This window comes from Cryptomeria japonica, chromosome 1, assembly GCF_030272615.1.
Source record: "Cryptomeria japonica chromosome 1, Sugi_1.0, whole genome shotgun sequence".
NCBI lineage: Eukaryota > Viridiplantae > Streptophyta > Pinopsida > Cupressales > Cupressaceae > Cryptomeria > Cryptomeria japonica.
In genome coordinates this window covers 349,060,481-349,083,738 of record NC_081405.1, presented here as the reverse complement: position 1 = coordinate 349,083,738, position 23,258 = coordinate 349,060,481, and the positions used below count along the sequence as shown (strand labels likewise).

The 23,258-nt window shown below is 36.9% G+C and overlaps 1 protein-coding gene across 3 annotated transcripts in view; it reads left to right on the top strand.

Annotated features, from left to right (window-relative positions):
• The first annotated feature begins 340 nt into the window (after nt 1-340).
• Nucleotides 341-23,258, top strand: part of LOC131069146 (protein BTR1) — a 57,580-nt gene continuing 34,662 nt past the window's right edge. The window contains exons 1-3 of one of the 3 annotated variants that reach the window (XM_058004494.2): nt 341-828; nt 9,396-9,634; nt 9,768-9,871. In XM_058004494.2, coding sequence (XP_057860477.1) covers nt 714-828; nt 9,396-9,634; nt 9,768-9,871 — 458 coding nt within the window. In that variant the 5' untranslated portion in view covers nt 341-713. Of the gene's footprint in view, nt 829-9,392; nt 9,635-9,767; nt 9,872-23,258 lie in introns of all 3 variants that reach the window. The other 2 variants (XM_058004493.2, XM_058004492.2) reach the window with 2 other exon arrangements.

Genomic DNA, 23,258 nt, shown 5'->3' with positions numbered 1-23,258 from the left:
ATATATATAAAATAAAACTATAAAAATGTGATAAATTCAATAACATGATTGATCAACTATAAATTAATTACATATCCAATATATGCCCAAAAATCAAATAAAACCAATAAAACATCATCACATTATCATAAAATCCATTTTAGATCATATTCATATAATATTTCCAACTGGATCTCTGATTGCATTTAATGTAAGCAATCTAATTATGAAAGCAATCATATTATTTCTTTTTAATGAGACTATTTAATGGAAAGCCACTAGTCACCTCCGTTAATCATGTGTCCCTGCTATCTACAAGCATAAGGAGTTGACCTTGTTGATAATGAAAACAAATTCACTTTTTTAAAGCGAAGGGAGGGCATTCGGTAACGATCGGTTTTTAAAAAGGAAAAGAGAGAAAAGAATTACAGAAAATGAAGAAAGTCAAGGCGCATTTGCATTTTGAAAAAACCGACAAATGGATTGGTATATCTTAAACAACAATTACGTAGCACCCCTACTCAAAAATAGGGTTTACGACTTGACCAGTCTTCGCGAACAATCTAATCTCGCTTGAATCCAGTTTTCTGTCCTTCACCTATTTTACGTATATAGGCGGGCATACAGACGATACAGACAGTATTTTTGAAAGTTTTATTTTTTCAGAGGGTGGAGAAGAAGCGGTCTTAACACCTTAAATCAAGATTTAACAGCTAATTTGCAGGGTTTCTGCAATGGGTGACGCACTTGATCTTTCTCCCACGGACACGCCTGAGTCGCCTGGTTCTCCCTACTCCATGTCGCCCTCCGACTCTCCCAGGCGCAATGGCTTAATCTACGAGCCTTCAGGCAAGTAGCTGAGATTTGTTTTCATCCGTTTTTTTCAAATTTATATCTTGTGTTCTCTTGTTTGTGTTTCGTGCGAAATCACATTAGGATCACTGTATAATAGTCTGCTCAATGTACAAGCGGGAGAGTGTGGAAGTGGTAAACTGGAGTTGGTGTTTGGCTTTGGAAATCGGATGTAATGGTATTTTAGGATTTAGGGTATGAGTACATGGCGGCCAACGGGGTCTAGTAGATCTGTTTTGTTCTTCTTCTTTAGAGACTATCCAAGACTGAAATTGTAAGGGCGGGATTTGATTCTGTTAGGGTGGTTTTGGTTCTTTTTTTTTGAAATTTATAAACCCTAAGTGGCCTTTGAGCGTTTTGGAGGTTAGGGGGGGTTAGATTAGACGTTAAATTGACGTATTTGCTTCTGCATTTGTTGAAACATGTCGTAATCGAATAGCTGTCGGATCAGAATTTCAGTTTTGATGTGATTTATTTGGGGTACAATTTATATTGGCCAAAACCCAATAAAATCACCTCAATTCATTATAAACTTCTTCATTTTGCATCTCATTTTACTCTTGCAGGTGCTGCAAGCAGACTTTTATATGTTAAAACGTGGATGCCCTGCGTACTGTCTGAGTTTCATTTTCTTTATTTTTAAGGTTTATATTATGGATTGGCAATTGTCCTTTAGAATCACTGGAATTGTTGGCATGGAGATGAGGAGTTTTCTTGAGATCCTTGCCTCTTGTCATGACCACATTCTTTGTGCAAATTGGTTGTTCTGAACTTCTGAGACAATGTTGGTTTGGGACTTGGTGAGTTTCTAAGACGCTTTCTTGTCATGCTCATTTACTTGATAAAAATTGGCTGTTCTGATTCAGCCCTTGTAGTATGGATGACCCAATGAGATTTTTAGAGTCAGCATCTCTATGATAAACATTGACAGATCTATAAATTAATCTTTCCTTTTGTTTGCTGTTTGTGTGGTTTGAGAAATGACACATTGATCCAAGGTCTGAGGGTGACTTGGGGACAGCACACCTATATTGAATTAAAAGTGTTGAACAAAAGCCAATAAAAGAATGAGAGAGTACGAATAACAATACTCAGTTTGTAGACAAGGAGAGTATAAGAGCAAGTAGAAGTAGAACACCATGCTAGAACTGTAGTGCAAATTTGTATTGTGCTGAACAGCTAAGCCTAGGGCCAACATTGGTGTATTGCGAAATTTTACAGAAGAGCTGCATATAGTAGAGTTGACATTCTTAGAGCTGTGGCATAGAATAAGAGTAGTTAGGGTTTCATGGTTTGATCACATGTGCTTGGGAAGATTTTTAAGCTTGTGGTGAAGGTGACCCATGCATGGGATACCACTGTTATAGCTAAGATGATTATAGTGCTGGATCCTCTAGGAACTACCTGTCCTTCCTTGAAAAATAATGGTTCCCTATGCGACAAGTTGCAAAAGATGATGTGGAAACTTGTTGTCAACTTGGGCTTTAGGGAACCATTCCCCTTAAAAAGGATCTCAAACTTCTTTAATGATCTTGTAGATATGAATCTTTTTGATGTGTTTAACCCCTATGTCATTGGGTACATCCAAAATCTACATACCCAACTTGGACATGTTTAGGGCTAGGTCTAGGATGGTTTCTTGGGAGTCTATCCTAGTACATCCCATATCACCTAGGTACATTGTAGGTATACCTAAAATGTCAAAACAAAACCTAAATGCAACCTTAAAACACAAACACTCCTACTAGCCCTCCAAATTTTCAAAACTCTCTGTTTGTCATTGCTTAGGTTTTCTGTTGAGCGTTGAAGGATTGTGAAGGCATTTTTGATAGGATCAAAGAAATTTCATCAAGGAGGTTAATCATTCTAGAATTTTTTAAAATTTATTTCCAAGCTTCCTATATTTAAAAAAAACAATTTGTTGTTTTTGATATGTGAATGTGGACATAGGGGTCTATGTGCTTTGGTTAAATGGGCAAACTTGCAAAGAAAATCATTGTTTTCAATGATGCAAAATTGGCAAACAAAGAGTACAACCTTGAAAACTAAAACTTTCAATTCCAAAAGCAAATTAGTGTTTGATACAAATAATGAACTCCCATTGGAGCTTTCCATAGAGTTATCATTCAAAATCCAAATTCCTTGGTAGAAAGGAAATGGCTTTTATGTATCCTTCACCTTATCATGCCTTGCTTCTGAGAGCAAATTCCTGATGTTGTTAAGTAGGGTGCAAAATCACCAAGTGAGTCCACCGTGATCCCCTTTGTAGCAACCCTTAGTATCCTTCCAATGTTTGTTGAATAGGAAGCCTCTTCTATGCTAATATGTTACTTCAATTTCTTGAACTGGCTTGAACATCATACTTTGCAATGGCAAGGAAAGAAATAATTTTCTTTAAATTATTAAAATATGTCTATAATAAACTATAGAAATGTATTAAACTAAATAACATGATTGATCAACTAAAAAATTAATTACATCCAATGAATACATTGTTAATTTTAGTAATCAGACTGAGAGTAAATAACAGGAACTGAGAATGCAACACATTATAGCATAAGAGCAACACACAAGAACATAGCAGTACCCTGGGAAAACCTCCCTCTTGGTGGAAAAAAAACCCAGCAACACTACTCAGATCTGATTATATTAATGTCAGAATGTAACTAATTACAAGTACACCCACCTAGGGCTTGAGAAAATCAACTTATCTGAAAAGTTCTGATCAGAACTTGACCAAATCCCAATCACATATAGGGCAGTCTCTGGGGCAGATATCCATTGCTCAGAATTTACCACCAAGTAGGGAATACTTGATCAGAGGTCTCCAGAGTTGCACATTGGATGAACTCACTCAACTGAGATGACATTCGCTGCCGATGTCCAATGTCTGATCGCTGCTCTGCTGATTGCTTGTCTTCTTAAGGATTTTGCAGATCTCAAGATATGGTTGCTCTCCTTCAATATATATTTGCTGAGCCTTGGATAGATTCACTGACCTCCAAGTAAGATTTGCTGATATTGCAAAAGGACTCGCTGATCTTCAAGATAATTCAAATCTATGTGAAAGGCTTCAACTTGCCTTGACTTTATATGAGTTACAATGCCTTAACTTTGCTAGGTCGGCCATATGAAAATTCCCGCCAAAATATAAACAAATAATTTCATTTTACAAGTTAAAAGTATAGGTCATGACCTATTTACAAGTTACATAATTTTGGTGCCGAGCCATATTTTACATAATGTTTACACATTATACATGCAAGTCACAACACGTTACATATGTATTAACATAAATCGCCCAAATAGGGCCTAGTCAACATGATGACAAATTGCTAAGGCTAAAAGGCCAATTTAGAGAGCTAGGTCGGCCCAAGCTAGGAATCTGACCTAGCTATAAATCAACATACATAAATTAATTACATCCAATGGGACTAATAAAACATCATCTCATTATCACAAAATCTATTTTAGATCATATACATATAATATATCCAACTCAACTTGGATATCTCATTGCATTTAATGTAAGCAATATAATTATGAAAGCAATTATATTGTTTCTTTTTAATGAGACTATTCAATTTTGAGTTGAAAAGAAAGAAATAATTTTGTTTAAATTATTATAAATATGTATATAATAAACTAGAGAAATGTAATAAATTCAATAACAAGATTGATCAACTAAAAAATTAACTACATCCAATGAATACATAAATTAATTGCATCCAATGGAACTATATAAATGGCTTTTTTAGTATCCAAATTCCTTAGTAGAAAGGAAATAGCTTTTACAGTAGCGTTCACCTTATCATGCCTTGCTTCTAAGAGCAAATTCTCGCTGTTGCTAAGTAGTGTGCAAAATCCCTGATTGAGTCCACTGTGATCCCCGTTTGTAGCAACCCTTAGTATCCTTGCAATGTTTGTTAAATAGGGGAAGTCTATTCCATGGTAATATATTAGTTACATTCCTTGAACTGGCTTGAACATCATACTCTGCAATGGCACTTGTAATGTTTGAAAGATATTCCTTGTAGACATAAATTTTTGCCATTGTCTCAACCAACCCAACATCCAACATGAATTTCATTATATTAGAAATGAAGATCAAAACAACCTCACTCTTGTGTCTCTATTTTGGATATTCTAACAATTTATTTTTGCAAATCACTTTCTTGATAGCACTTTAAACAAGTGTAGAGTCAATCATGAGGGCCTCCCACAATGTCTCCAGCTCAAATCGAGCCAGATTCTCCTATTCCCATTTATTTGGCATCAAATGGATCATCCATTTCCTTGTTCTATGTAGTACCTAGCCTAAACTCCATGATCACGAAAGGGCTCCCAATGACGATTGCTCAAACTCCTACAAAGAGAGTTATAAAATAACTACAACATGCAACCATCTTTGACAAAATCTCCTATGTTATGCTCCATCTCCAACAATGCTAGTAATCAAAGAAAGCTTGTTCCTTAATGTATCTTGAGAGAAAGAAGTTGAAATCTCCAAACCTTCTATTCTTAGCTTAGTTGTCAAATTTATTAGATCATTTTCTTCTAGCCGTTCATATGTCTGAACTAACTCAAAAAGTGGGAGCTTAAGTACCTTTGCCAATCTAGTCCAAACTTATTCCTTTCTTTGGAACACGTCTTGTCAAATTCTTGTGGCTTATTGTGCATTCCAAACAAGTTCCCATACTTGGCTCAAGTTGTCCCAACAAGTGATCTTCTTAGTGATGACCAATCTTGTGTCCCCTTCTTCTAGATAGCATGTATTATGATCATTAATGCCATATTGTCTAGCTAGGGAGAGCTATCAAACTTGTGCTTGGGCTTCCACTTTGTGGTTTGTTCTCCAATCCAACTTTAAAAAAGTTGGCTTGATTGATGAACTCTACGAGTCTCAAATCACACATGCTACACTTGATAGTTCCAATTTTCCTATATAAGCCCTTGAAATTGAGTTTGAAATATCTAGTCAGAGGAGGTTCCCACTTAACTTGGGTTCTATCTTTTTTTGTGGCTTTGACATCCACAACCTCATGAGTAGAGGTAGCCTAACGTGTTTCTAGGTAGCCAAGGTTGGAGTGAGGCAATCAACGACAACTTCCTCAGAAAGAGGGATAAATATATCACCAGGAAATGATACATTATTGCTGAGATGATTCACAAATGTACAATAGCCTTGATTAAATAGGCAAGAGCGTGAGAGAAGAGAGAACAAGATATGGACATATGTCTCAATCATATGTGAGGGTCGGTAAAGTACAACTATTGACAGTTACCTGGCTACAAAATGCAAGGTCACTAATATTTTTTTATGGTACCTAGGTTGGACTTAAGCATGAGTAAATAATATTTACTCCAACACCCTCCCAAGTGCAACTTAGGGAGAATTATTATGCAAGATTACTATGTGAATGCAATATATGAGTCTTGACAACTAGGCCATGTTAGGTACTCATGCACAACTAATCTCCTACAAATGGAGAAAAGGAGAAAACCTCATGGGACAAAACTCCTCTCCAAAAAAGAGATATGCAAATGAAGATAAATGATAGGATGAGTGATGAATGGAGGTCTCAACATCAATACCCCTCAAGAACTATATCCATCATGAGAATCCAAATGATGTACCCCCTATAAGAGGGAAAGTGAGAGACTATGTAGCCCACCCATAGTGAATAATCTCCAAGGCAAAACATAATCCAATGCATACAAACAACTTGTCACTCTTTAGAAAGAAACAGAACAATATATAGATGCATGTATGCTTCAGCAAATAACTTGATTGAGTGATGATGGTGGCAAGAGGAGGATGGTGTGGTGGTAGTTGCACATTGCACACACCACTCGATATACGGCAACCTAACAATATTGACCACCAAATATTCTCCACCCAAAAATAGATTAGTCATCACCAAAATGTAAGAGTGCCAAAATCATTTTGGACATGGCATAAAAGAGATACAACACAAACGGAAATATGTTATATCGCTTTCAAAGAATACATGGACGGATAAGAATGGCAGCCACAAGATATAAATCCTCCACTAAACATTTTTTGACTTGCAAACAAATAAGGCTTACTGCCAATGAAGAAATGCCACACAATGAATTCGATGCACCCCAACAATCCTCAACCAACGATATAAAAAACCTCAAACTAAATGATATACGACACAATTGATATATATATATCACCACCCATATCTGCTTCCAAGTGAATTTGAACCGATGCACAATGGCTTGGATTAATGAGAAGACACATGGAAGAGTATTATGCCAACAAAGCGATGTGAGGTACAATGATAGGTAAGCTGATATTGAAAGGCGTTGACCAGAGATGGAAGGACCAGTGGGATTGAAGTTGACGCTTTAGGGAAAAAAACTTGGTGTGACAACCACCAAAGCACTGTTTAGACAATAATGAGGACTGAAGATGCCAACATAAGAAGTCTTTGAAAATGATGCACCTTCCAGCCAATAGAACATGCAGACTCCAAAAAATATTACGATGCCTCCAATATTATATACCAACCAATAAAGCATACCTTTGTCACCAATAAAAAAAGATATGACACGATAAGACTCAACACCACCAATGTTGCTTGTGAGGGAGGGAGGATGTAATAGATTGTCTAAAACGTAGCCAATAAATGATGTAGCTATTGCCGTGGTTATACTCCCCAACAAATAAAACACAACCAATAGAAAATTAAAGCAAAAAGCGCTAATGATAATACGGCTTCTCTATGGAAACATCTAAAACAAACAACGCAACCAATCAAAAAGAATGAAGCTGGTTACTAATAGAGCTCGAATAGGACAAAATATGTAGTCTGTAGCAATCGTGGGAAATGGATGATGGGCCCACAAATAGACTGGAGAAAATATTGATGCAATTGCAAGTAACCAAGAGGAAAGATTGAAACAGATTGGGCGGTGCCAAACGAAATGGCGCAAATATATCACCAATCTGCAGACTTTGGGGGCCCTGACCAAATTGGTGAAGGGTCTTAGACTGGAAAGAAGAGCAGATTGAAAGGCTTTGATACCACGTTGGAGTTTGCAACCTCCCAAGCCAAGTTCACGATTACAACTGCTTCCATAGAATCAGAGAGAAAAATATTTCACCAAGAAAGATAAATGATATTGCTGAGATGATTTACAAATGTACAATAGCCTTGATTAAATAGGCAAGAGTGTGAGAGAAGAGAGCACAAGGTATGGACATGTGTCTCAATTATATGCGAAAGTAGGTAGGGTAGGTAAAGTACAACTATTGACAACTGCTTGGCTACAAATTTGCAAGGTAACTGATATTCTCCTAAATGCAAAATATTAAATAATGATGCCTAAGTTGGACTTGAGCATGAGTAAATAATATTTACTCCATTAACTAGCACATGCTTATCCCAATTGGAGATTATTTTTGGAGGATTGCATAGCGCTAACCATCACCAGTTTTCAAAATGGACATTGATAGAGGCATGCACTAGTCATGATAAACATTTAATTACAAAGGGACAATGTATCAAGAGGCAATCGATAGATTTCATTGGCTTTGTCACACATCACACATTTGTAGTCATTTTCTAGCCCCTGCTTTCTTAATTGATCCTTAGTGAGAGTTCTCTTATGTAGAGCTAGCCAAGAAAAAATGTGTGCCTTTGGAAGACATGCCTTGTCCCACATATGGTAGCTGACCAATCAATTGCTGCCTCCAAATTTTGAGATAAAAGGTACCCATGTTAGAGTATGCTTCGGTTGTGGCTCCTGCCCAATAGATAGTGTCACCATTATTACCATGTTCATCTGCTTGAGGACTTTTGCCAATTTGTGAGAATCCCCCTCTAGGTAAGGCACCCCTTTGTTGAACCCTTCCTCTCAATGAGGTCCCCTTTTTTTTCTTTTTCTTTATTCACAGTTTTCTTGATATGCTTGTTAGTTTACCTATTCAAACCAAACACCTTCAAGTGCTTAAGCTCTCTATTTGCATGATCTTCAATGGCCACTCATATTGTGAATTGGTGATGATCTCTTCTTTTTGTTTGGCAGTGGTGGGATGTCATTTCTATACTCTATCCTTGCAAGGAATCTTTCTCCTTTTTTGTTTAAAATTACATCAATATATGAGACTATTTTAATCAACCTCTGTTGTCCAATACACTCCATTCAACCCCTCATTATCCTGAAGCATCGGGATAAGCACAAATTAGGAAAAGTAATATAATGTTTATGTGAAGAGGAAAAGATGGTATAAAAATGAATAGCTGGTTGATAAAAACTATCAAGGATCCACAAACCAAAACCCTATACAATGTTGTGAGTGAAATGTGCCCCATGTGAAAATGTACCTCATGCCTTGTCAGAAAGAAATTAGAATCAATGATCTTTACAATTTTCTTAGATTGTTTATTTATATATTTTCAAAGAGAACTATTTTTGCGTTTTGTTTTCTTAATAGTCATTTGCTTAGATCAGTTAATTATTTATCTTCAAAGAGCACGTGTGATTGCAACATTTGTTTCTTATCACTCTCTGTATTTTCTTTTCAGAAGACGGGAACAAATCATCGTCTTGTATTAGGTTTCTCGTATCAAATGCAGCAGCAGGATCGGTAATTGGAAAGGGTGGTGCAACTGTAAGTGATTTCCAGACACAGTCAGGAGCTAGGATCCAGCTGTCACGTACTCATGAATATTTCCCTGGTACAACAGATAGGATAGTGTCAGTAACTGGAACAATCAATGAAGTGCTTGTTGCAGCCAATCTTATTCTTGCAAAACTATTGAATGAGGTAAAGAGTTGAAAAATTCCCAAATCTTATGTTGATCTTCAATTTGGAGATATTCATGCTCTGCACATTTATGAATGTGAGTTTTGTGTATTGCCTTTAAATGAGGATATTTATGAAATACCTTTTTGGACAGGCTGAGGATACCAATGATGCAGATGAGAAGACAGGTCAAGTTAGACTTATTCTTCCTAATTCTGTATGTGGCGGCATAATTGGCAAGGGGGGAGCTACAATTAAGTATGTCTTTTTTCAAGTACTATTAAGAATGTTATACACAATTTTATAATTGGAGCATGCATGTTCCTAAACTTGAATATGGCTAAAAGTTTGCTTTCACAATGCACATTGTATTGTATGTTACCAGTGTATATTCTTAGGTTCTAAAATTTCTATATTGTAATGATATCCAGCATTGAAATTTATTGTTCATGCATTTAGAATTTTAATATGGATGTGCCTAGTTCTAAATGTACCCAAAATATTCCTTTCACCAGGCTTAGTGTATTAAGTTGCTTGCAATTTTATCCCCATTTTGTATATACATAGGTTTAATTGTATTATATGTAAAATTTTCTGATTTATAATCATATTCATAATGTTTAAGTCTTTCTCATGCCCATCTAAGGTCCCGATTCTATGAATGTGATGGTCAAATGTTCATGCACTACCTGTTGAATTCAGTATACCTTAATACTAATTATACACCACATTTCATTTTGGGTAATTTTCTTTCTATATTTGCATAAATGCAGCAAATGTGTGTGCATTGTTAGAATATGTATCTTGGACAGTTTTCTACAGCAGTTCTAGTTAGGGTGCAGCTTTAATAGCTGTTAAAAAAGATTGTAGTTTAGCCTGAGTTCCAGCTTTAGATATCTATCAAATAAAGACTGGAGTTCAAGTCCTCAGTGGCAGCTGGGTTTGAGTGAAGTCATCTCCAGTTTAGTATAGTCTTGTTTAATGTTTAACTGGGATAGACTGTCTTGTTTAAATGAGATGCAGCACATATTCCAAGAGACACTTAACTGTCTCTTGGAGTGCGCTATCTTGTCCCAAAATGTGGATTATGTAGATCATGCAGATCTTGTGTTTGTATGCTCCTTTCCAGATCTATAAATTGAAAATGCAGAGGCGTGGTTTAGTAATGAGAAGTTTAAAATTTTTTGTAGCAGATTTATGTACATACTCAGTGAAAATTGTGATGATGTTTTGAGAATCATTCAATGGTATTTGTTAATTGTTTTGTTTAGCATAAGTTAATTAGATTCTTGCATCTGAGATAAAGTGTATTAGGATAGGTATTAGTTTCAGTTTCATTCTGGTAGAAACTAGATACCAAGTGCAGAATCTGTTGCTCAATATAAAAAAAAAGATTGCAGAATCTGTTGCTCAATATAAAAATAAAAAAAGATTGCAGAATCTGTTTGCCATGATTTAGAAAACTTATCATGGTATTAGAAAAGTTTACTGAAACCTTCTAGAAATCCTTGATTGGATAGTAGGGCTGTTACCTGTGAGAGGAGCTGTTGGAAGTTTTCAGGGGTTAGATACCTTGTTCCACACTTGATGAAAGCACAGTGGACATGATAATTTTTTTGTTTGTTAGGTTGTCTTTTTTTTTATTTAGAGGATAATGCAATTCAACGATATGCCCACCTTTAGTCTTAGATAGGAATACAAATCGGAAGGTTCCTCTATCTTTGTCCTGTGGAAATGTGGGATACAAATCGAAATATCAGATCCATGAGACTTTGTTGTGAATTTAGTTGCAAAGCCTATCAATTCCACATTATTGGCAGATCATAAGAAGAAGATGGCTAAGACTAAACATGTTGTTAATGGCTACAATTTCACAATTGCTACATGAACCTTGAACTGGAACAGTATCTCCTAAATGTGACAGGAAGTAAACAGAGCAACTATTGATAATCTATGTGTTGATGATTTATAGCTTCAGTCGGATAAAATTAAATGTTAAATTGGCCTTAAGGCCTTCAACATTTAATAATATATATATCATTCTAATCACTAATATGCACATTGCTTTCATTAATTATTTATGTTTAGTTAGCATGTATTATGTCTTGTTTGCCTATCGGTGATTACGCATCGCACCCCCTCATTTGGTATGCCACCCCGATTGAGGTCACAACCCCTCACCGAAATTGAACGAGTATTTATCTTCTATCGGGGGCAATTGCTAGGCGTGTGGTTGTGAGAGACCAATACTGATCGGACATATACGTCATAGGAGAGGCTGATGTAAATTTAGTGTATACGATATAGAGGGTTATGCTGTTCTCTTCTAACACATATATATCTGTTTGTGGTCTGCAGAAAATAGACATGTGAAGTCAGGATATTACAATTGCTGTGTAATTTATAAAGATCATTTGCTGTGCATCTTCACCCAGCAATTTATATATAAGCAAATTGATTATACTAGAAGGATCAAGTGACTAAAGGAGGAATTAATAACCTCAACACTATGTGTTAGGCAGAAGAAATGAACTAATGCATGTCATCTGATTGTGCATTTTGAAATAGTCAGTAAATCAGGAAAACAACCTGAAATGATTGTCTCATTTTGGCAATATATAGAAGAATGATTACAACTTATTGACTTCAAGGATTTGATGACACACCCTCTTTAGAGGACAAATTCCCCACCAATCCGTTTTGCCAGACGACCCCCAACTCCCCTGATTAGTCTCCCCTTTCTCACCATTGCACACACCATTTTCCTCCACCGCTTTCCAAATGCCCCTAACTGCCACAAACTGAATCTCGCAATAGGAAGACAATTAGAGGTGAGAGATCTTGGATCCTCCTCCAACAAACATGGCGAAGGAGATTCCCCAAACTTAGGCAACATGTTGAATGAGGTAAGAAAAGATGAAATGGACACCAAATTACTGGAGGCCAAAAATTGGGAACAAAGAAAGCGGGAACGAACACAACAACAAAAACAAGAAAACCAAAACAACGGGACTGATCCTCTTGCATCTGGGTAACTCGAAGACAAAAGAAATTATAAGCTCCAGCTGATGAGGTCATCAATGGAATGACCAAATTTGGAGGTCTCAAATGTAGACAACCAAGAAGCATTCTCCAAAGGACGATCCTTCCATTTCGCCAAATACCCAAAGTACTCCTTTCCGCGGGTCTTCTTCAAAAGTTGTTTCTCCAAAATACACTCAATATCCAGTGGAGTTGGCTTGGTCACGTGCTGTTTCCCAATGGATTTCATCTCTACCTCTATTGTACCTTCATCTTGAACACCCTTGTAGTGATACGAATCAGCTACGTTGAAGATAGGGGAAATACCCATGCCTGGAGGAAGGTTGTTCTCATAGGCATTGGCTGAAAACTTTTTGAGAATTTTGCAGGGACCTATCTTTTTCATTTTGAGTTTGTTGTATTCACCCATAGGAAATCTTTCTTTCCTAAGATGATCCAAAAGAAGATCACCCAACTGAAAATGAACTTCTCTCCTCTTCTTATCAGCATATTGTTTGTATTGCCGATTACTGCCTTCAATGTTCATTTTAACCTCCTCATGAAGGTCATGAATAACTCTGGCAAATTCTTCTCCATATGCACTTCTCTTCAAATGACCAAGATCTCTGAGTTCAAATACACCATTGGGATGCATGCCATAGACAATATAGAATGGGCTGAAACTTGTACTCCTGTTTGGAGAATCATTATAAGCAAACTCAGCCTGTGCTAAGGCCATGTCGCAATTTCCAGGTGTGTTTCCGATAAGACACCTCAACATATTACCTAGACTTCTGTTGACTACCTCAGTTTGGCCATCCGTTTGGGGATCATAAGATGAATTGAAACTAAGATGTGTTCCCAACTTCTTCCAAAGTGTTCTCTAAAAGTGTCCTACAAACTTCATGCCTCTATCTGATATGCTAGTCCTGGGTATACCATGTAATCTCATCACTTATTTGAAAAACAAATTAGCAATATTTGTTGCATCACTAGTCTTTTTGCAAGGAACAAATGAACCATTTTAGAGAACCTATCGACAATTACAAATATAGAATCATTGCGTATTTGAGTCCTAAGGAAACCCATAACAAAATCCATACTTACAGTATCCCATGGTCTAGATGGAAGTGGTAATGGTTGGTACAAACCAATGTTTTGACTGCTCCCCCTTGCATGTTGACATACTCTGGACCACTCCAGATACTTCCTGACATCAGGATGCATCCTTGGCAAATAATAATGTGTACTTAATTGTATGTAAGTCTTATCCCGTCCAAAATGTCCTGCTAATTTACCACAATGTTTTTTCTTCCGGAGATTCTCTCACATTGACCCCCTAGGTATTCACAAATGATTGCCTTTGAACAAAAAACCTTCTTGCAACATAAAATCAATCTATAGTCCTCTGTCCACGCTGATAGGATTGCTGTAAGCCTCAGATACCTCTTTGAAATCAAGATCATCCACATATAGTTCCTTCAAGCTCTCAAACTCAGTTTCATGTAACAACAAACTTCTTTGAATCAAATGCATGAACCACCTTATTTGCTTGCCCAATCTCATGTTTCAACACAAATTAAAACTTTGAAGGTATTCCACCCATTTTGCATGCCTGTGATTCAGTTTCTGCTGGCTGTTAAGGAATTGTAGTGCATGGTTATTTGTGTAGACAACAAACTCCTTGGGAAGCAAGTAATGTCTCCATTTCTTCAAAGATTGTACCAACACACAAAATTCAAGGTCATAGGCTGAATATTTCCTCTTAGCATCATTTAGTTTTTCACTGAGTAAACAACTGGTTTTCCTTCCTGACTAAGAACAACCCCTATTGCTAAGCCACTAGCATCACATTCAACTTGGACTACTTTGCTAAAAACAGGTAATACAAGTATAGGCTGTTTGGTTACTCTTTGTTTGAGAAATTTGAAACTCCTTTCAGCCTCTTTAGTCCATTCAAATTGCTTTTCGTAACCATTGATTGTTTCAAGTATAGGAGCAACTATATGATTGAAATTCTTAATAAATTTTCTATAGAAACTGACAAGTCCATGAAAACTCCTTACATCAGATGCTCTCTTGGGTGTAGGCCAATCAATAATGGCTTGAATCTTCTCCTTATCCATTTTCAATCCATTCCTTACTACAAAACCCAAATAAGCCAATATGATCTTCATAAACACACACTTTTTGACATCGATCAGTAGCCTTAAGTGCTGTAGATGTTTTTACTTAGACCTGCTAAAAACAAGTATATCATCAAGATACACTATAACAAATTTCCTTAGAAATGGTTTAAAGACTTCATTTATAAGACTCATAAAAGTGCCAGGTGCATTCGTGATCCCAAAGGGCATGATCAGCCATCCATAAAGTCCATCAGTAGTTTTAAACACTGTCTTCCCCTCATCCCTAGGTCGGTTCTTAATCTGATGATAGCCACTTTTCAAATCAATCTTTAAAAACTACATAGAACCACTTAAACAGTGCATCAAGTCATCCATTCTTGGAATAGGAAACCTATATCTGACACTAATCTTATTAATGGCTCTGGAATCCGTACACATTCTCCATTCACCTTCTCTTTTAGGTACTAGGACTGTAGGAACAACACAAGGGTTAAGATTTTCTCTTATCAATCCTTTCTCAAGTAAATCTCCAACCCGTTTCTTTATCTCCTCATTCTCCCTAGGAGTCAATATGTATGCAGCCTTGTTTGGAAGGCTAGCTCCTAGAATCAAATCCATGTGGTAACAAACACTTCTCATGGGAGGCAACTCAGTAGGCAAATCAGCTACCACAATGCCCATGTTCTTCTATATATCCTATATCTCCTTAGGTAATCCATCCAACTTTGTAGAGGTAAGCACAGCCTTGGCTTTTCGTACCAAAGCAAATCCAACTTCTTCATTCTTCATTGTATGTAGAAATTCTTTTCCACTCACTTACATTACCTTGCTGCTGCTGCTACCACTTCTGTTCTCTTATTGTTCTTACAAGGGTAACAAGGTATGCTTGATACCATAGTTCCCAGACTCGGACTCGGCTCTTACTCGGCAAGGCTGACTCTACTCGCGACTCGGCTCGGACTCGGCAACGACTCGGCAAAATAAGAAAACCCTTGAAATTTAGAGATTTTTAACGATTTAAAACTTGTTTCATACACCCATTATTGAATTAAGCTTAAAGACACTATAACATCATCAAATAGAAGCTAATTTGATCACATACATAAACATACATCCATCACATGCGTAGAAATGTAAATTGTAGTTGAAGGAATTAGAAAACATAGATATATAGAGTTATAAATGTTAGTCCAATATATATAAAATCCATGACTTCAAATGTTCCCAAACATATATGTAACTCTAAAGTGTAAACAAAAACAAGTCTATGGCTCAGGCTCTGGCTCAGCCTCGTCTATCTGCCTCCTAGAAAGGCGTTTAAGGTAGGTCCTGGATGACTGAGTAGCCATAGTCTTTGCCTGTGATGTGCCAGTCTGAGTAGCCATAGGTGTTGTGCCTGATCGTGCTCTATCCTCCTCCTTTGCCATAGCCACAACCTCAGCCTTTCTGTCTGCCTGGTCAACACACTCAAGGTCCTCATTAGTGAAGACTGGATCGGTGGACTCAGTGAGCCAGTCAGACTGTAGTGTTGCCCCAATGTGATTTGTGCAAGCTTTTTACCTCTTCCTCTCAGCTGGTTGCAAAACTATGGCTTCCTATTTTTCCAGTGTTCCACGGGCGTTGGGGACAAGGGGACACGTTTCCAGGATGGGGGGACCAAGGGCCTAAGTTTGGGGACGGCAAGGGGACGGCGACGGGGGGGTGGCGGGGTGGTGGTGCTGATATAGTTATACATATACATATAGTACTTGAAAAACTAGTTTTGAAAAGATGTATGACACTATTACAATATAAGAATTACATTGTCAAATGAGACTCTAGGAAATTTGAAATACTAAATCTAAATACCAATTACCAAGATTTCTAAGTTGTGTTGTTATATGGAGCCTAATCAGACTCGTAGGTTAGATTTTCCCTACTTCTATCGGCGTGGTTTCCCCCTATATTTTTCAACGGGGGTTTGGGGGCAGCGCCCCCAAGTTGGGGTCAAGGGGCAACGCCCCTTGCGCGTTCCCTGTCGCAATACAGGGCGGGGTCGAGGGGCAGCGCCCCGCGAGGCCAAAAAATCATTAAAAAATGTTATGTTTTTTTTTTGTTTTTTTTACTGCACTGTTTTAAGTGACTCTGGCCGGGTCATGACCCTTAGACTCAGCGAGTCAGGGAGTGACTCGCTAACTCGGCGAGTCAGGCGAGTCACGCCCCTTGACCCGTCTGAGCCCCGGTCAAGGTCACCGTGACCCGGCAGGGGTCACCCGGCCACCCGGCCCGTTGACTCGCGTGACTCGCCGCGAGTCACGGAACTCTGCTTGATACCATCCTTCTCAAAAGTATAAGTTTTATTTCTTTCACCGTGTATGGCTTTCTGGTCAAATTGCCAAGGTCTACCAAGCAACATGTGACACACATCCATGAGCATGATGTCACACATGACACTATCTTTATACCTACCTATACGAAATTCTACTAAGGCCTGTTCATCCACCATCCATTGATGCTCCTTTTGTAACCAATAAACTTTGTAAGGGGTAGGCTTGATTAGTTCTCTTTAGTCCTAGTTTGTTCACCATGTCAATAGCCACAATATTATCAGTACTACCGTTGTCTATAATAAGTTTGCAGTACTTACCTTTAGCCTTTGACCTTAAATGTGTTGTTCTTTTCTGGAATAGTTTTATAATTTTTTGGTCCACTTTCAATATTCTCACATTCTGTAGCTAGTTCAATGAAAGAGTTTCTATAATTATTCTAATTATCATCTTAATATCTGAAAAGCTCATTTTTCTACTTTGCCTCAAAGAAATATCCACAAAACCATGCAAGGGTTTCAACAAGCAAAGTGGTTCTTTGCTGATGCAGTTGATGCCAAAGGGGAAATCGATTTTTGGATTAATGCTTCCCTAATTAGGTTTCAAATTATGCTATTGCAGGATCTCTTTTCGTTTTTTCTCTCTAAGGATGAGAGAAAACTTATCGTAAATTACAGATCTTGCGAATTTCCAACTCTTGGTTATGTTGTTGAGAGTTACTGGGATAACTCACTTTTTGAATTAAAGGCAAAAACATATCCTCGTTCAAGTTTTGCGACTTGTGATAATATCAGATAAGCGCAAAGGAAGTTGAATTGTGAAATAGATCTTCATGGAAAACAATTCCCAAGAAAGTTAGAAGTTGCAAAGACCAAGGCACTAGCAGACTTAGGTATGACTTGAGGAGTTTTGTAAGGCAATATGGATAGCCAAGTTAAGTTATTTGAAAACAAGAAAGACATTGTTGCTAAGAAACCATCAATCGGAGCTAGCAACAAATAGATAGTTAATGAAATGCATCGTATTTCCAAGATTGATTGGGGATCCAGGTAACTTTAGAAAGATTCAATCAAGAATAATTTCATAATTTGAATTAGACGAGAGGGGTTGAATGAAGAATTGGTTAATGAAAAAACCTACTTTTGCAACATATTAGAAAACTGTCATCCATCAACAATTTCATTAAGCTAGGTGTGGTCTTGGTTGGTACACTTGGTTATTATCATAAGTATGCAGTATTATGCTGGACATGAAAAGGCTCACACCGACTATCCCATTACTAAACTTCACCAAATGATGAGCCCTGCAAATAGACCTCTGCTTGATAAGGTGAGAAAGAATGTACTTTATGTCATGTATCTGGTAAAGAATATTATAATGAGTTCATGTATGTGCCATTTCCTATTGAGAGTCATCTTGAACATGATCATCCCAATTTTGGGAAGGACAGACCGTCAAGCCGCCGCCACAAATACAAATAACAATATTAATAACCAAACTGTGGGTCCCTTGTTAAAGTATACTGATATCTAAAAGGTGGTGCATGGCAACTAAATTAGGGGTTTTGTTCTTACATTTGCGATCCCTCTGAAATATATATTTAAAGATTAAATTGTAATTAATTAAAAAGGACAAAGGGCAATGAATGAAGGGTTGTGTCTATTGGAGATGTAAGGGCAATATTTGTGATGAAAAGTTGTGGCTTCCTCAAACATGGCATATAAAAGGGAGATCGTTTCATTGTGGAGAGGACACCGGTAAAGAATAAATATTTTATAAATTTGCAAGTATATAATACAGGCAAAGAGGACAAAAACCCTCCAAGATAAATTGAGAGCTTTAAGGGGAAACCACTTAAATTCTCTTTGCAAGTTAAGGACAAAAACCCTTAATTGCCATTATTGAGTTAGGGACAAAAACCTTTGATACCTTGAACTAACATAATAGGGTTGCATAGCATAATCATATGATACCTTTTGATCTTGAAAGAAAATCATTTAACACCCTCTCAAGACAAGGTGTGGAATCAATCAGTATGATGCCATATGATCATTATAATAAAAGGTCTCATCCCAAACATGTGTGGAACATAATAAAACCAATAGATCTCAATGGTCCATGAATAATCATTTATTATAATGGTTGAAATAACTCAATTTACAATGTTTCCAAAGGCCCAACAATGAAAGCTACTAATAACACGATGACATGAGAGCCCAATATACCTTCCAATATGCATTCTTTGGATCTATCTGGCCCCAATGGTGGTTCAACACTACACTATCATGTGGAAGTCTTAGGCCCACCTGTATATACTAGAAGATGGTCAATTGGGTGGCAAACACAAGAAGCACAACAAGGGATATATCAGAGTGCACGTGTCAATCAAGTAGATAAAAAGAATATCAAACAAACATACATAAAAAGGGTTCTACAACACCATTAATGCACATACAAGGTTCCTCAACACACATTTGATACAAAACCTGATGAGGCAATAGTAGGAGGGTTCTTGACATAAACCAATGAGTGTCAATGCTATGGCAGGACAAACATGAAGGTTGTTGAGTAGTATTCCTGTTAATGATAGGGGTACTTAACAACATACACCAATCTCAATGAGTTGCGATATGCCCTATCCATCTATTGTGACGTTTTCACACATCGCCCCATTGCAAATAGGGACCCCCACTTTTTTCTTGCTTTTTAGGTTAGATTTTGAGTCTTTCAGCTATCAACCTTTCATTTCGAAGAAGTGTAGTATCCCAAGTGTCTATGATGTGATCAAGATTAATCTCGCTCTTTAGGATGAGACCTCTCCCAGCACTACCAGTGGGTGCCCAAGCCCCGTTGCTTCCTGTCCACCTCACTACCTATTATCTTCCCCCATTTCCTAACTTCATCCATTTCCTTAATTGTCTTCCTTTCTATCCTACGCTAACCTATCCCCTAACACCCTTCCTATCCTTTATTTACCCTACCTTCCATTACCATCACTTCCTACTAATCTTAAACCTACCTATCCACTACACCTCACTACCTACACCTTATATCCTAAACTACCCTCCTATCTTCACTAACCCCTTCCTCTAGCCTATCCCTTGTATCTCCCAATCTCCCATCACCCTTCCATCCTACCCCTTTCTTTATCCTACCCATCCTAACCTATCATCTACCCCTATCTTAATTTCTACACCCTACACCCAACCTCTTATTAACTCCTTATAACCTGCAGCCCCTATACCCCTATTTCTAAACCCCTTACCACCTACCGTCACCCTTACCTTTTCTTTATTCCTTTTAAGTCCCATCGTCATCCCCTTATTTCGCCATATCCCCCCTCCATCCATCTCACTCTTTATTTCCAGCATTTCCACCCCCACTTACGTGGCATTACTTGGGCCCCATTTCAGATTTAAAATATGGAGAATTTAAATTTTTTTAGAAAATCTCTTTGCTGGCCCCATAATAGACATCAACATGGAGAATTAAAAGTGAATTCTATGTGTTGATTCAACAATTTGCATGATCTCTACTCCTCAATTTGATTTTCATGTTGTTTAGATGAATGGAAGGCTTTGTATGATTAATGGTGAAATTCATATTTCCATACTACTAGCGGTTTGTTGATTGCAAACTTGCCTTGTGTGGTCATCTGGAATCATTTAGCTAAAGTTTAACTTCAATTATCATTCTTCATTGATATGCATCAACTTGATGGTGTCCATGCTTGTGGTGATGATTTGAAAATCATAAAGCTATCCTTAGAAGATTGCACTAACGTTGTGGAGATGTTCGTTGCATGTCGAAGCAAGACTTAGTTAGAATTTCATCAAAGATCATCCATTGCTCCTACATTCCTTGAGTTAGAATTAGATCTCTCCTAACCCTTATTCTTTTTTCCTTTTTTTAAATCAAATCAAGTGAAATCCCACATTCCAGCAATCATTTGAGCATTCAGGTGTTCAACGTAAGTCCCCTCGCTGGTACAACAAATCACATCAATACCATTGAAGCTATCCAACAAGTCAAGACCTGACATAAAAGAACCTTTAAGTCATCTCAAGTGATCCTTATGCGAATCTTCAGCATTTGAGAGTCTTTACTCAAGAGAGGATAGAGTATTCAATAGTTTATTTTGTGTTCGATAGTGCATCAAAACACCATCCAAGTGATGAATCCTATTAAGTTATTCAATGCGTGTTGAAGGTTAAATTTAATTATGTGTCTGATGTGATCCCCAATAAATTTAGTCATTAAGTTATTTAAAGTTTGAACTCTCATTTGGCTTGGTTCATGAGTTCCTTTTAAATTTATTCCAGTGGTGGGAGGCCACGTCATTATTCTAAACCTCATTCTTAATTGCCAAACATACCAAATTATAAGGTGGTTGTGGCATGTAAACCGCTGCAAAAAGTCATGACACTATATATATATATATATACACACACACACACGCAAAAGACTCTCATTTGCCTTGGTTCATGAGTTCCTTTTAAATTTATTCCAGTGGTGGGGGGCCACATCATTATTCTAAACCTCATTCTTAATTGCCAAACATACCAAATTATAAGGTCGTTGTGGCATGTAAATCGCTGCAAAAAGTCATGACACTATATATATATATATATAAATATATATATATATATACAAAAAGTCATGACAATGACAACTCCATAGGGGGATACTACATGTCCCACAAAATAAAGTAAGCTAACAAGGTTTGAATTAAAATTTTATTTTCTAAAAAATTCAAACGCCATGAAGGATCTTATGACCTACAGTTTCCAAAATCCAAAATACTCAAAATAATGAAATTTCAAGCATCCCCTGAGAAGCATGAAATGCACAAAAGCATTCTTTCTACTCAATATGAATCTTGTACAATTTAACCACAATATGAACTTAATTTTGCATTTTTTCAAATTTAATGAAATCTGCAACAAGAAATTGAATCTAAAGCTAATCTTATGAATTCAAATTTCAAAACAAACCCTATTCAAGGGGAGTTGTATGCAACTCACCTTTGTGGGCATGGCTAATGAAGGAATTCATTTTAAGATTGCATAAATAAAACAAAAGAGAATAGCCTTAATGAAAGCTACCCCAACGAAAGAAGGCTTCTTTTGGAAGCAAGTACACACTAACAATCTTCATCCAATATCAAAGCAACTCCAAGCTTCACAAGTTCCAAGCATAAGAGAAGAGGATAGAGGTTTTCTTCATTTGAAACCAAAAAGAAACACTTGTTCAAAAAATACCCTTCTTTTTGTTTTTGTTCAAAAAATCCCTAAACCCTTTTCTATTTTTCCATCCTTCCACATTTGAACTAGCTGTTTTTAAAAACGGCTATTTTGCAAAAGATCTCTATGCAACACTAAAGGTAATTCATTTCAACCAACTAATACTTAATATATTAATATATTTCCATTAACTTTTTTATATCAATTTAATTTTAACCACCTAAAGGATTTTATTAATGTAAATCGGTCGAACACATTATGATTTCTTTTCCATATGCAATAAAATATAGCACAAGACCTTTTCACCAAGGCAAAAATTAAAGAACGTTCTTGATCAAAAACTATAAGGGCACTGTTTCAAACATCATAGTTTTACTTGTTAGTCCTTGTATTATGTGTACCAAAATCAAATTTCCATCTTGCCCAAGATTTGCTAGGTGTCAGAGGCGCTTTGCTAATGTAAATCCTTCAACCCTGTTCCTCATCTATCTTGTACATGTTGGTAGTATTATTACAAACTAAGATTTTCATTTTTTCATGGAGATTGAATATATGATAGTTTGATTTTATAATTTTTTTTCATCACAAGATTATTTATTTAAAATATTGTCAAAATTTGTTTGTGTGATCTCCATAAGAAGCTTTCCAGCAGAGGGCATCTTATGGTGCTGGAGAATGGTGATTGCCACATGGGTGAAAAAATAGATGCTTTAATTCATTTTTGAAAGTGATGCCATGATTCAACATTTCCAGTTTGGTTTGTAAATACCAACTGGGAGTTGTCATTTGCAAGACAATTTTTCTGCGTCTAGTTTCCCTTAATCCTAGGTGCCTTGAGCATATTAAAATTAGTTTATGTTGTGTGATCCCATGTCTCTTTAATATTTTCTACAAACATTACAAAAAGTGTATGTATATAAGGTTGTAATAAAATTGATTTTCAGAT